Source organism: Oncorhynchus mykiss, chromosome 15, assembly GCF_057628025.1.
Source record: "Oncorhynchus mykiss isolate SJ-2025 chromosome 15, ASM5762802v1, whole genome shotgun sequence".
In the NCBI taxonomy this organism is placed as follows: domain Eukaryota; kingdom Metazoa; phylum Chordata; class Actinopteri; order Salmoniformes; family Salmonidae; genus Oncorhynchus; species Oncorhynchus mykiss.
The window spans coordinates 74,021,192-74,037,240 of NC_143036.1; the positions used below are offsets into that span (position 1 = coordinate 74,021,192).

The following is a 16,049-nucleotide window of genomic DNA, read 5'->3' on the forward strand; positions in this document are numbered from 1 at the left end:
GAAACGGAATACCTCTTAACCAGTAGCTCTTAACCAGTAGCTCTTAACCAGTAGCTCTTAACCAGTAGCTCTTAACCAGTATCTTATTCAGCTGCAGTGGTCTGTCATGAGTCTTTGGGCTTCTATTTGGAGCCTACGTCCCAGATCCCCATGGGCCCTGGTCAAAAGTAGTGCACTATAGGGAATAGGGTGCCATTGGGATGCTGCACTATAGGGAATAGGGTGCCATTGGGATGCTGCACTATAGGGAATAGGGTGCCATTGGGATGCTGCACTATAGGGTATAGGGTGCCATTGGGATGCTGCACTATAGGGAATAGGGTGCCATTGGGATGCTGCACTATAGGGTATAGGGTGCCATTGGGATGCACCCTAGACAGAGAGAATGTCCCCACCACAATCCCGAAGAGCACACTGTTGGTTATGTGTGGAACGTCACGCTTGACATACCCATTATAATGCTATGTGAATGCCCCTTGCCCAGTGTCCACTTACTTTCCAGGAGTAGAGGACTCCTCCATCCCTTTCAATGTTGAGGATCCGAGTGTCAACGATCCCTGAGTATTCTGTAGTGGAAAAAATACATTTTGCCATTACATGTGTCACTACTATCATGGTATTTGTCACACATTGTCACCTTGTGCGTAAAGGCACAAAGTATACGTTTTGGATATCGGTCGAGCGATACAACCAGATAGCTCTTACCTTTGATCATTCCTACAGTCGCCTCTTTCTTAAATATACTTGACACCACATCCTGCTGCAAATCGAAAGTTGCGCTTAGTTGCAACATGTGTGCGGTTGCCTTCCTCCACAACTTACTGATTTCCACGTCTATTATGCATCCAACACTTATGAAGAAATGCCTTCAATTAGAGCCTCCGCGATTTCACACTATCCGGAAGACGCCATCCCTATAGCCTGAAGTTACAACTTGACATACAATGCAGCATCATGTGATAGTTGTAAATAACGTTGTGATGATAGTCCAGTAGCCGTTTAAGCAGTGTTTTACGCACCGAAAACAAAGCAGAAGGCGTGATTTGAAAGGGAATCACTTCCCTTAAGATCTGCAGCCATACAGTAATTTACTCAACTTCACACCGAACAATATTCACAGCTCGCTGTGCCCTCTTCATAGAGCCCTCCCTCTCGGGTCAGACAGCGGAGACGCCCGCTCTGATAGGCCGGACAAGCGATCACTCCGGTGGCTCAGACTATCTCACCGCCTTTGCTGCCTGCCTGGGCTGGGTGTCACCTGATTATGGACGACATATAAAATCAAGGAATGGAGGTGCTGTGCGACCACCAGAGGGTAAAACATACACAAACACAGAAGGCTATTTATTTAACATTCACAACAGCCTACTTTATCTTCGTTTTGCTATGTTGGTGTCTTTGTGTCCCTCATGCATTGTATCCTATTATTGAAAAGGTTACCCCATTGACCATTCAATCTACTAGTTTTAGCGCTATGTAATACTACCTGACAATAAATTAGGCTAGTTATATCAGCACTGTCTCAAGTTCTATTTTCATCAAATCTGCAACCTAGCTTTGTACCCACACGGTGGCGGTAGTGTATAGAAAACCTAATGCGAGCCGAACACTGTTCTGAATGAACACTGTTCTGAATGAACACTGTTCTGAATGAACACTGTTCTGAATGAACCTACAGTAACTTGTTTATTAATTTATTTAACCTTTACTTAACTAGGCAAGTCAGTTAAGAACAAATTCTTATTTGTATTGACTGCCTACCAAACCTCTAACCCGGACGACGCTGGGCCAATTGTGCGCCGCCCTATGGGACTCCCAATCACGGCCGGTGGTGATACAGCCTGGAATCCAACCAGGATCTGTAGTGACTCCTCTCTCTAGCACTTAGTATACATTTCAAATGGAAACGTGTGAAACTGCTCAGATTATTAGGTATTGCATCAGCTACAACTACTGAGATACCATCAACATGACTCTAGACACATTATAACTGATATACCATCAACATGACTCTAGACACATTATAACTGAGTTACCATCAACATGACTCTAGACACATTATAACTGATATACCATCAACATGACTCTAGACACATTATAACTGAGTTACCATCAACATGACTCTAGACACATTATAACTGAGTTACCATCAACATGACTCTAGACACATTATAACTGAGTTACCATCAACATGACACATTATAACTGAGTTACCATCAACATGACTCTAGACACATTATAACTGAGTTACCATCAACATGACTCTAGACACATTATAACTGATGTACCATCAACATGACTCTAGACACATTATAACTGAGTTACCATCAACATGACACATTATAACTGAGTTACCATCAACATGACTCTAGACACATTATAACTGAGTTACCATCAACATGACTCTAGACACATTATAACTGATGTACCATCAACATGACTCTAGACACATTATAACTGAGTTACCATCAACATGACACATTATAACTGAGTTACCATCAACATGACTCTAGACACATTATAACTGAGTTACCATCAACATGACTCATATAATGTCCAATTATCTTACAGTAATTAACATCCTCTTCCTGGTGTATGGTTGACTTCCTGGGAGGTCCTAGAGACGGCCCTGAGAGTGTACATTGTTGTAGTTTCCTGTAGGCACAGGTCTAGGATCAGCTTGTGTACCTACAGTGTATAGAAGTGATGGTGAGTGTATCTACAATGGTCCGTACCTGCATTGGACATGGCTTCATTCTATTGTTGAGCTGGTGTGACTCAGTAATGACTGGTACTCACTGTGCATGTGGGGAATGTTGGTTTTGTAGATTTTGTGAGTCAATGTCCTCATTAGGAGGGAATTTATTTGAATTGAACTATGACTGGACATACTGTCAGTGTGAGTTTCCTTACTGCCAAGCCTTCATACCAGACCAGTGTGTTTCAGGCTTTGATACATCCCTATCTGTATAAGGAATAGGGTGCCATTTAGGGAATAGGAATGCATTTAGGGAATAGGAATGCATTTAGGGAATAGGGTGCCATTTAGGGAATAGGAATGCATTTAGGGAATAGGGTGCCATTTAGGGAATAGGGTGCCATTTAGGTAATACGGTGCCATTTAGGGAATAGGGTGCCGTTTAGGGAATAGGATGCTATTTAGGGAATAGGATGCTATTTAGGGAATAGTGTCACGCCCTGGCCTTAGTATTTTGTGTTTTCTTTATTATTTTGGTCAGGCCAGGGTGTGACATGGGTTATTTATGTGGTGTGTTTTGTCTAGGGTTTTTTTTGTAGGTTATGGGATTGTGGTTTAATGAAGTAGTCTAGGTTAGTCTATGGTTGCCTAGAGTGGTTCTCAATCAGAGGCAGGTGTTTATCGTTGTCTCTGATTGGGAACCATATTTAGGCAGCCATATTCTTTGAGTGTTTGGTGGGTGATTGTTCCTGTCTCTGTTGCACCAGATAGGGCTGTTTCGGTTTTTCACGGTTATTGTTTTTGTATACTGTTTGTATTTTTCATCTTTTATTAAAGATGTTTATGAATAACCACGCTGCATTTTGGTCCTCCTCTCTTTTGATAGAAGAAAACCGTAACAAATAGGATGCCATTTAGGGAATAGGGTGCCATTTAGGGAATAGGGTGCCATTTAGGGAATAGGGTGCCATTTAGGGAATAGGGTGCCATTTAGGGAATAGGGTGCCATTTAGGGAATAGGATGCCATTTAGGGAATAGGATGCTCTTTAGGGAATAGGATGCCATTTAGGGAATAGGATGCCATTTAGGGAATAGGATGCTCTTTAGGGAATAGGATGCCATTTAGGGAATAGGGTGCTCTTTAGGGAATATGGTGCTCTTTAGGGAATAGGATGCCATTTAAGATGCAAACCTAGAACCGTACAGTTGTCATTCATAACATGCACTTGACCTTTCATTCAACCTCTGTTGAACGTTCTAAAAATATTGCTCAGTTTGATGAAAACCAAAATCTCTGCATTTCAAGCAGATGTGTGTTCAGTGTTCATAGAAGACTAGAGAGACCAATGTCTCCTCTGACCCAGAGACCAACACACCCCAGATGAGGTCGGTGATTCACAGCCTAACAACAGCTAACCCAGGAATAACACTGCTGCAGCCAACCAGACAGCGCTTCCTGAAGACAGGATAGTCTGTGGCGGCATCTAAAATGGCACCCTGTTCCCTATATAGTGCACTACTTTTTGATTAGGGCCCTATGTGCCCTCTGGTCAAAAGTAGTGTACTATATAGGGATCGTGGTGCTATTTCAGACACACTGTGGGTCTGGATTGAGGCATGGCGGCACTCATGCCACCACACCATCGCCATCCTCTCGACAGGGTGGGCACGTCGGGGTGGGGTAGGGTGGTGGGCACGTCGGGGTGGGGTAGGGTGGTGGGCACGTCGGGGTGGGGTAGGGGGTGGGCACGTCGGGGTGGGGTAGGGGGTGGGCACGTCGGGGTGGGTAGGGTGGTGGGCCCGTCGGGGTGGGGTAGGGTGGTGGGCACGTCGGGGTGGGGTAGAGGGTGGGCACGTCGGGGTGGGTAGGGTGGTGGGCACGTCGGGGTGGGGTAGGGGGGTGGGCACGTCGGGGTGGGGTAGGGGGGTGGGCACGTCTTTCTTTAGTTTGAGTTTTCAGTTCCATTATTGTTTGATGGATGGCCTGTTCCAGCTGGTTCTGTTCTGCCAGTGGGTTCTCATGTGTTTGTGTTTCTGTTCAGAACTGCGGTTCAGTTTCAGTCCGTGAGGGACTCTTCCTCCCATGGCCGTGCAGGACCTTGGAAAAACACAGAATACACACACATGGCTTACACGACACATGGCTCTCTCACACACACACACATACACACACACACACACACACACACACACACACACACACACACACACACACACACACACACACACACACACACACACACACACACACACACACACACACACACGCGCACAAGGCTCACAAACACACACACAGATACATGCACACACAGGTCACAAACACACACACACAGATACACACACACACACACACACACACAGCTCTCACATATACAGGCCGGGGCAGCAATTATATGGAGGTTCTAAATCTGACAGAGGGACCGACCGCCTCCATCTGGCTCTCAGCAGAATGGGAGAGACAGTCGTGGTGGACGGGCCCCTGTTGTGTGTGTGTGTGTGTGTGTGTGTGTGTGTGTGTGTGTGTGTGTGTGTGTGTGTGTGTGTGTGTGTGTGTGTGTGGTGAAAATCAGAGAGTTAAGAATGAAACAGACATATGATTTAGGACAGACACAGGCAGCCTGGAGTCTGAGGGGTTGGTGTGGGTCACATAGAGGGTGTCACTATACACACACACACACACACACACACACACACACATAGCACCCAATGCCACATAAGCCACAGCACCACTCCCTAAGCCCAATCCACACCCACGCTCCCACTACCCCTCTGTTTCTGTTCTTTGTGTGGGTGAATATGGACTCCCATGTTGTTTCTATTCTTTGTGTGGGTGAATATGGACTCCCATGTTGTTTCTGTTCTTTGCGTGGGTGAATATGGACTCCCATGTTGTTTCTATTCTTTGTGTGGGTGAATATGGACTCCCATGTTGTTTCTGTTCTTTGTGTGGGTGAATATGGACTCCCATGTTGTTTCTGTTCTTTGTGTGGGTGAATATGGACTCCCATGTTGTTTCTGTTCTTTGTGTGGGTGAATATGGACTCCCATGTTGTTTCTGTTCTTTGTGTGGGTGAATATGGACTCCCATGTTGTTTCTGTTCTTTGTGTGGGTGAATATGGACTCCCATGTTGTTTCTGTTCTTTGTGTGGGTGAATATGGACTCCCATGTTGTTTCTGTTCTTTGTGTGGGTGAATATGGACTCCCATGTTGTTTTTATTCTTTGTGTGGGTGAATATGGACTCCCATTCTGTTTAGGTTTCCAAAATATGAACAAGAAAGGATTCTGTTCCAGAGGCCTCTGTCAACTCAAGGCACCTGGATTCAGTGAAGGTTAAGAGTGTTGCAGCCTCTTCCATCTCTCTTTCTGTCAACTCAAGGCACCTGGATTCAGTGAAGGTTAAGAGTGTTGCAGCCTCTTCCATCTCTCTTTCTGTCAACTCAAGGCACCTGGATTCAGTGAAGGTTAGGAGTGTTGCAGCCTCTTCCATCTCTTTGCTGACCGTTCTTCTATCTTTTGATAGTTCCAGAACCATTGATATTCCTACAGTCTTCTGTATCTGGTAGGGATATCATTTACAGAGAGCCCATACTGAACCCAGTGTGTCTCTGCGTTGACACATTGCATGTCTTTATGTTTGTACTGCAAGTATAGTGTAATTGATGTGTATATAGGTATAGTGTAATTGATGTGTATATAGGTATAGTGTAATTGATGTGTATATAGGTATAGTGTAATTGATGTGTATATAGGTATAGTGTAATTGATGTGTATATAGGTATAGTGTAATTGATGTGTATATAGGTATAGTGTAATTGATGTGTATATAGGTATAGTGTAATTGATGTGTATATAGGTATAGTGTAATTGATGTGTATATAGGTATAGTGTAATTGATGTGTAAATAGGTATAGTGTAATTGATGTGTATATAGGTATAGTGTAATTGATGTGTATATGGGTATAGTGTAATTGATGTGTATATAGGTATAGTGTAATTGATGTGTATATAGGTATAGTGTAATTGGTGTATGAATAGTGTAATTTATTTTTCTATAGATCCTGTACATTTGGAAAGTATTCAGACCCCTTGACTTTTTAGAAGAAAACAATTACGTTACAGCCTTATTAAAACAAATATTAAATAGATTTTTCCCCTCGTCAGTCTACACACGATACCCCATAATGACAAAGAAAAAACTGGTTTATAGACATTTTTGAGAAAAAATGTATAACTAATGTATTATCAGATTTACAGAAGTATTCAGACCCTTTACTCAGTACTTTGTTGAAGCATCTTTGGCAGCGATTACAGCCTCAAGTCTTCTTGGGTATGATGCTACAGGCTTGGCACACCTGTATTTGGGGAGTTTCTCCCATTCCTCACTGCAGATCCTCTCAAGCTCTGCCAGGTTGGATGGGGAGCATTGCGGCACAGCTATTTTCAGGTCTCTCCAGAGATGTTCGATCGGGTTGAAGTCAGGGCTCTGGCTGGGACACTCAATGACATGTCCCGAAGCCACTCCTGCATTGTATTGGCTGTGTGCTTAGCATCGTTGTCCTGTTGGAAGGTGAACCTTCACCCCAGTCTGTGGTCCTGGCTTTTACTGAGGAGTGGCTTCCGTCTGGCCACTCTACCATAGAGGCCTGATTGATGAAGTGCTGCAGAGATGGTTTTCCTTCTGGAAGGTTCTCCCATCCCCGCAGAGGAACTCTAGAGCTCTGTCAGAGTGACCATCGGGACTTGGTCACCTCCCTGACCAAGGCCCTTCTCCCCTGATTGTTCAGTTTGTCCGGGCAGCCAGCTCTAGGAAGAGTCTGTGAGAGCTGTGTTCTGTGAGAGCTGTGTTCTGTGAGAGCTGTGTTCTCACAGACTGTGTTCTTGGGGACCTTCAACACTGCAGACATATTCCCCAGATCTGTGCCTCGACACAATCCTGTTTAGGAGCTCTACGGACAATTCCTTCCACCTCATGACTTGGTTTTTGCTCTGACATGCACTGTCACCTGTGGGACCTTATACAGACAGCTGTGTGCCTTTCCAAATCATGTCCAATCAATTGAATTTACCACAGGTGGACTCCAATCAAGTTGTAGAAACATCTCAAGGATGATCAATGGAAACAGGATGCACCTGAGCTCAATTTCGAATCACATAGCAAAAGGTCTGAATACTTATGTAAATACAATATTTCTGTTTTTTATTTTAAATAAATGATCAAACATTTCTAAAAGCCTGTTTTCGCTTTGTCATTATGGGGTAATGCGTGTAGATTGCTTTTTAATCAGTGTTAGAATAAGGGGTCAAGGGGTCTGAATACTTTCTGGCACTGTATTTATAAACTGGGTGGTTTGAGCCCTGAATGCTGATTGGCTGACAGCTGTGGTGTATCATACTGTATACCAGGGGTATGACAAAACATGTATTTTTGCTGCTTTAATTACGTTGGTAACCAGTTTATAATAGCAATAAGGCATCTCAGAGGTCGGTGGTATATGGCCAATATACCACAGCTAAGGGCTGTATCCAGACACTCCGCGTTGCGTCGTGCTTAAGACCAAGCCTTAGCCGTGGTATATTGGCCGTATACCACACCCCCTGGGGCCTGATTGCTTAAGTATAGTGTAATTGATGTTTATATAGATAGTGTGATTATTGTTTGTTGATGTGTTCATGCAGGGCTCGTCTGTGAAAGACACTTGGGGTGGTCTCAGCATGACCCCTGCTTAAATAAAGGTCATATCAAATAATAATAATAATAATAACAACAATAACAACAATAATGATAACAACAATAATAACAATAATAATAATAATAACAATAATAATAATAACAATAATAATAATAACAATAACAATAATAATAATAACAATAATAATAATAATACCAATAATAATAATACCAATAATAATAATAACAATAATAATAATAACAATAATAATAATAACAATAATAATAATAACAATAACAATAATAATAATAACAATAATAATAATAATACCAATAATAATAATACCAATAATAATAATAACAATAATAATAACAACAATAACAACAATAATGATAACAACAATAATAACAATAATAATAATAATAACAATAATAATAATAACAATAATAATAATAACAATAACAATAATAATAATAACAATAATAACAATAACAATAATAATAATAACAATAACAATAATAATAATAACAATAATAATAATAATAATAATAATAATAGTAATAATAATAACAATAATAATAATAATAATAATAACAACAATAACAATAATAGAGTAGAGATAGGAGAGGAGGAGAGGAGGAGCACTATGGGGACATTCTGTAGACATAGGAGAGATAGGAGAGGAGGAGCACTATGAGGACATGCTGTAGACATAGGAGAGGAGGAGAGAAGGAGCACTATGAAGACATGCTGTAGACATAGGAGAGATAGGAGAGGAGGAGAGGAGGAGCACTATGGGGACATTCTGTAGACATAGGAGAGATAGGAGAGGAGGAGAGGAGGAGCACTATGAGGACATGCTGTAGAGATAGGAGAGATAGGAGAGGAGGAGCACTATGAGGACATGCTGTAGACATAGGAGAGGAGGAGAGAAGGAGCACTATGAGGACATGCTGTAGACATAGGAGAGGAGGAGAGGAGGAGCACTATGAGGACATGCTGTAGAGATAGGAGAGGAGGAGAGGAGGAGCACTATGGGGACATTCTGTAGACATAGGAGAGATAGGAGAGGAGGAGCACTATGAGGACATGCTGTAGAGATCGAAGAGATAGGAGAGGAGGAGCACTATGAGGACATGCTGTAGACATAGGAGAGGAGGAGAGGAGGAGCACTATGAGGACATGCTGTAGAGATCGGAGAGATAGGAGAGGAGGAGCACTATGAGGACATGCTGTAGAGATAGGAGAGGAGGAGCACTATGAGGACATGCTGTAGACATAGGAGAGATAGGAGAGGAGGAGCACTATGAGGACATGCTGTAGAGATCGGAGAGATAGGAGAGGAGGAGAGGAGGAGCACTATGAGGACATGCTGTAGACATAGGAGAGGAGGAGAGGAGGAGCACTATGAGGACATGCTGTAGAGATCGGAGAGATAGGAGAGGAGGAGCACTATGGGGACATTCTGTAGACATAGGAGAGATAGGAGAGGAGGAGCACTATGAGGACATGCTGTAGAGATCGAAGAGATAGGAGAGGAGGAGCACTATGAGGACATGCTGTAGAGATAGGAGAGATGGGAGAGGAGGAGCACTATGAGGACATGCTGTAGAGATAGGAGAGGAGGAGCACTATGAGGACATGCTGTAGACATAGGAGAGATAGGAGAGGAGGAGCACTATGAGGACATGCTGTAGAGATCGGAGAGATAGTGCTCCTCCTCTCCTCCTCTCCTATGAGGACATGCTGTAGACATAGGAGAGGAGGAGAGGAGGAGCACTATGAGGACATGCTGTAGAGATCGGAGAGATAGGAGAGGAGGAGCACTATGAGGACATGCTGTAGACATAGCAGAGGAGGAGAGGAGGAGCACTATGAGGACATGCTGTAGAGATCGGAGAGATAGGAGAGGAGGAGTACTATGAGGACATGCTGTAGAGATAGGAGAGATAGGAGAGGAGGTGCACTATGAGGACATGCTGTAGAGATAGGAGAGGAGGAGAGGAGGAGCACTATGGGGACATTCTGTAGACATAGGAGAGATAGGAGAGGAGGAGCACTATGGGGACATACTGTAGACATAGGAGAGATAGGAAAGGAGGAGCACTATGAGGACATGCTGTAGAGATAGGAGAGATGGGAGAGGAGGAGAGGAGGAGCACGATGAGGACATGCTGTAGACATAGGAGAGATAGGAGAGGAGGAGAGGAGGAGCACGATGAGGACACTGTAGAGATAGGAGAGGAGGAGCACTATGAGGACATACTGTAGAGATGGGAGAGGAGGAGAGGAGGAGAGGAGGTGCACTATGAGGACATACTGTAGAGATGGGAGAGGAGGAGAGGAGGAGAGGAGGTGCACTATGAGGACACTGTAGAGATGGGAGAGGAGGAGCACTATGAGGACATACTGTAGAGATAGGAGAGGAGGAGAGGAGGAGCACTATGAAGACATACTGTAGAGCTATAGAGATAGGAGAGGAGGAGAGGAGGAGCACTATGAAGACATACTGTAGAGCTATAGAGATAGGAGAGGAGGAGAGGAGGAGCACTATGAAGACATACTGTAGAGCTATAGAGATAGGAGAGGAGGAGAGGAGGAGCACTATGAAGACATACTGTAGAGCTATAGAGATAGGAGAGGAGGAGAGGAGGAGCACTATGAAGACATACTGTAGAGCTATAGAGATAGGAGAGGAGGAGAGGAGGAGCACTATGAAGACATACTGTAGAGCTATAGAGATAGGAGAGGAGGAGAGGAGGAGCACTATGAAGACATACTGTAGAGCTATAGAGATAGGAGAGGAGGAGAGGAGGAGAGGAGCACTATGAAGACATGCTGTAGAGCTATAGAGATAGGAGAGCTGTTTGCCATGAAAAGACCTGCATTGTGAAACACACCTCTGTACCATGTTTTATAGCCTGGGGGCAGATATTTTACCCTCCACATATCTACAGCAGGCAGTTTCATGTTCACCTCTCTCTGTCTGCCTGGCTGGGAGCACCTCTCTCTGGTTGGCTGGGAGCTGGAGCTGCTATGAAAGGGTGTGCTCTGTGTTGTGAAATCTTGCAAAAGGTATAGCATTGACCACACATGTGCAAGCTGGCACTTTTACGAAACACCCAAAATGTACTGTAGGTTCTAAGTAGACATGTAAGGTGTCAGGAGAAAGCTGGTGGTCCTGGGTGACAGGGTGTGTGTGTGTGTGTGTGTGTGTGTGTGTGTGTGTGTGTGTGTGTGTGTGTGTGTGTGTGTGTGTGTGTGTGTGTGTGTGTGTGCAGGGGAGCCTCCCTCTTCTGGGCTTTGTTAGGGCTTGTCAGAGCATTCCACCGCTCAGCTGGTCTGCCTTGTATTCCCTGACGGCTGCATTCCTGCTTTTACACCCAAGAGAGAGAGAAAGAGAGAACGGGGGGATGAGAGAGGACCATAAGGTCCCTGTTAAAGACCTTGAGTCCACGCACCCGTACACACTTGGACACACACACACACAAACACACACGATTGTTGCTGATTACATTAGAATCATGTTGCCTTGCAAAATATGATGAAGTGGATACTGTGCTGTGTTTATGATCTGTTATACATACAGTATCTCTCTGATGATGGACCACCAGGACATTTCTCTCTCTTCTACTTGTGTCCCTCTTCTCTCTCCTCCTCTCTCCTCTTCTCTCTCCTCTTCTCTCTCCTCCTCTCTCTCCTCCTCTCTCTCTTCTTCTCTCTCCTCCTCTCTTCTATCGCCCCTTCTACTTCTTTCCCTCACTCTTCCTCTCTCTCTTCCTCTCTCTTCCTCTTCTCTACCCCCCTCTCATCTTCTCTCAAAGAGTTATGGAACATCCGCTCTCCTCCTCCTGTCCTCTCTCTCCCCTTCTCTCTCTTCTTCTATCTCATCTCTCCCCTTATCTCTCTCCTCTCTCCTACTCCTCTCTCTCCCCTTCTCTCTCTCCTCCTCTCTCCTCTCTCTCCCCTTCTCTCTCTCCTCCTCTCTCTTACTCCTCTCATCTCTCTCCCATTCTCTCTCTCCTCTCTCTTCCTTTTCTCTACCCCCCTCTCGTCCTCTCACAAAGAGATACGGAACCTCCTCTCTCCTCCTCCTCTCCTCCCTCTCCACTTATTTCTACTCCTCTCACCTCCTCTCTTCTATCTCCCCTCCTCTCTCTTTCCCTCACTCTTCCTCTCTCTCTTCCTCTCTCTCTTTTCTCTCTTCCTCTTCTTTATCCCCCTCTCCTCCCTCAAAGAGAGACAGAACCTCCTCTCTCCTCCTCCTGTTCTCTCTCACCCCTCCTCTCTCTCCTCCTCGCTCCTCTCTCTACCCTTCTCTCTCTCCTCCCTTCTCTTTCTCCCCCCCTCTCTCCTCCTCTCTCCTCTCTCTCCCCTCTCCTCCTCTCCTCTCTCTCCCCTTGTCTCTCTTTCTCTCTCACCCCTTCTCTCTCTCCTCCTCGCTCCTCTCTCTCCCCTTCTCTCTCTCCTCCCTTCTCTTTCTCTCCTCCTCTCTCTCCCCTTCTCTTTCTCTCCTCCTCTCTCCTCTCTGATGGAATCCCCACCAGTAGGGAGCCATATAACCCATGGTCTGTGTTCCATAGAGCTGGCGATGGAATCCCCACCAGTAGGGAGCCATATAACCCATGGTCTGCGTTCCATAGAGCTGGTGATGGAATCCCCACCAGTAGGGAGCCATATAACCCATGGTCTGTGTTCCATAGAGCTGGTGATGGAATCCCCACCAGTAGGGAGCCATATAACCCATGGTCTGTGTTCTATAGAGCTGGTGATGGAATCCCCACCAGTAGGGAGCCATATAACCCATGGTCTGTGTTCTATAGAGCTGGTGATGGAATCCCCACCAGTAGGGAGCCATATAAATCAAATTCAAATCAAAACAAATTTATTTTATATAGCCCTTGGTACATCAGCTGATATCTCAAAGTGCTGTACAGAAACCCAGCCTAAAACCCCAAACAGCAAGCAATGCAGGTGTAGAAGCACGGTGGCTAGGAAAAACTCCCTAGAAAGGCCAAAACCTAGGAAGAAACCTAGAGAGGAACCAGGCTATGTGGGGTGGCCAGTCCTCTTCTGGCTGTGCTGGGTGGAGATTATAACAAAACATGGTCAAGATGTTCAAATGTTCATAAATGACCAGCATGGTCAAATAATAATAAGGCAGAACAGTTGAAACTGGAGCAGCAGCACAGTCAGGTGGACTGGGGACAGCAAGGAGTCATCATGTCAGGTATTCCTGGGGCATGGTCCTAGGGCTCAGGTCCTCCAAGAGAGAGAAAGAAAGAGAGAATTAGAGAGAGCATATGTGGGATAGTCAGTCCTCTTCTGGCTGTGCCGGGTGGAGATTATAACAGAACATGGCCAAGATGTTAAAATGTTCATAAATGACCAGCATGGTCGAATAATATTAAGGCAGAACAGTTGAAACTGGAGCAGCAGCACAGCCAGGTGGACTGGGGACAGCAAGGAGTCATCATGTCAGGTAGTCCTGGGGCATGGTCCTAGGGCTCAGGTCCTCCGAGAGAGAGAAAGAGAGAAGGAGAGAATTAGAGAACGCACACCTAGATTCACACAGGACACCGAATAGGACAGGAGAAGTACTCCAGATATAACAAACTGACCCTAGCCCCCCGACACATAAACTACTACTGCAGCATAAATACTGGAGGCTGAGACAGGAGGGGTCAGGAGACACTGTGGCCCATTCCGAGGACACCCCCGGACAGGGCCAAACAGGAAGGATATAACCCCACCCACTTTGCCAAAGCACAGCCCCCACACCACTAGAGGGATATCTTCAACCACCAACTTACCATCCTGAGACAAGGCTGAGTATAGCCCACAAAGACCTCCGCCACGGCACAACCCAAGGGGGGGGGGGGTGGCGCCAACCCAGACAGGATGACCACATCAGTGACTCAACCCACTCAGGTGACGCACCCCCTCCAGGGACGGCATGAGAGAGCCCCAGTAAGCCAGTGACTCAGCCCCTGTAATAGGGTTAGAGGCAGAGAATCCCAGTGGAAAGAGGGGAACCGGCCAGGCAGAGACAGCAAGGGCGGTTCGTTGCTCCAGAGCCTTTCCGTTCACCCTCCCACTCCTGGGCCAGACTACACTCAATCATATGACCCACTGAAGAGATGAGTCTTCAGTAGAGACTTAAAGGTTGAGACCGAGTTTGCGTCTCTGACATGGGTAGGCAGACCGTTCCATAAAAATGGAGCTCTATAGGAGATAACCCATGGTCTGTGTTCCATAGAGCTGGTGATGGAATCCCCACCAGTAGGGAGCCATATAACCCATGGTATGTGTTCCATAGAGCTGGTGATGGAATCCCCACCAGTAGGGAGCCATATAACCCATGGTCTGTGTTCCATAGAGCTGGTGATGGAATCCCCACCAGTAGGGAGCCATATAACCCATGGTCTGTGTTCCATAGAGCTGGTGATGGAATCCCCACCAGTAGGGAGCCATATAACCCATGGTCTGTGTTCCATAGAGCTGGTGATGGAATCCCCACCAGTAGGGAGCCATATAACCCATGGTCTGCGTTCCATAGAGCTGGTGATGGAATCCCCACCAGTAGGGAGCCATATAACCCATGGTCTGTGTTCCATAGAGCTGGTGATGGAATCCCCACCAGTAGGGAGCCATATAACCCATGGTCTGTGTTCTATAGAGCTGGTGATGGAATCCCCACCAGTAGGGAGCCATATAACCCATGGTCTGTGTTCTATAGAGCTGGTGATGGAATCCCCACCAGTAGGGAGCCATATAACCCATGGTCTGTGTTCCATAGAGCTGGTGATGGAATCCCCACCAGTAGGGAGCCATATAACCCATGGTCTGTGTTCTATAGAGCTGGTGATGGAATCCCCACCAGTAGGGAGCCATATAACCCATGGTCTGCGTTCCATAGAGCTGGTGATGGAATCCCCACCAGTAGGGAGCCATATAACCCATGGTCTGTGTTCTATAGAGCTGGTGATGGAATCCCCACCAGTAGGGAGCCATATAACCCATGGTCTGTGTTCCATAGAGCTGGTGATGGAATCCCCACCAGTAGGGAGCCATATAACCCATGGTCTGTGTTCCATAGAGCTGGTGATGGAATCCCCACCAGTAGGGAGCCATATAACCCATGGTCTGTGTTCCATAGAGCTGGTGATGGAATCCCCACCAGTAGGGAGCCATATAACCCATGGTCTGTGTTCCATAGAGCTGGTGATGGAATCCCCACCAGTAGGGAGCCATATAACCCATGGTCTGTGTTCTATAGAGCTGGTGATGGAATCCCCACCAGTAGGGAGCCATATAACCCATGGTCTGTGTTCTATAGAGCTGGTGATGGAATCCCCACCAGTAGGGAGCCATATAACCCTTGGTCTGCGTTCCATAGAGCTGGTGATGGAATCCCCACCAGTAGGGAGCCATATAACCCTTGGTCTGCGTTCCATAGAGCTGGTGATGGAATCCCCACCAGTAGGGAGCCATATAACCCTTGGTCTGCGTTCCATAGAGCTGGTGATGGAATCCCCACCAGTAGGGAGCCATATAACCCTTGGTCTGCGTTCCATAGAGCTGGTGATGGAATCCCCACCAGTAGGGAGCCATATAACCCTTGGTCTGCGTTCCATAGAGCTGGTGATGGAATCCCCACCACTAGGGAGCCATATAA

At 45.8% G+C, this 16,049-nt stretch overlaps 2 protein-coding genes across 4 annotated transcripts in view; one reads left to right on the forward strand and one right to left on the reverse strand.

Annotated features, from left to right (window-relative positions):
• The window catches only part of LOC110531900 (gamma-secretase-activating protein), a 37,094-nt gene extending 35,885 nt beyond the window's left edge, over nt 1-1,209 (reverse strand). For all 3 annotated transcript variants that reach the window (XR_016486905.1, XM_090201138.1, XM_090201139.1), the window contains exons 1-2: nt 706-1,209; nt 496-566 (exon numbers count right to left, since the gene is read on the reverse strand). Coding sequence is in view for 2 of the 3 variants with exons in the window: in XM_090201138.1 (XP_090057264.1) it covers nt 496-566; nt 706-793 (159 nt within the window). In the remaining variant the exon portion in view is untranslated. The remainder of the gene's footprint in view (nt 1-495; nt 567-705) is intronic.
• LOC149978183 (tyrosine-protein phosphatase non-receptor type 12-like) overlaps nt 1,174-16,049 on the forward strand; it is a 103,336-nt gene continuing 88,460 nt past the window's right edge. Inside the window, exon 1 of the mRNA XM_090201176.1 lies at nt 1,174-1,315. Coding sequence (XP_090057302.1) covers nt 1,289-1,315 — 27 coding nt within the window. The 5' untranslated portion in view covers nt 1,174-1,288. The remainder of the gene's footprint in view (nt 1,316-16,049) is intronic.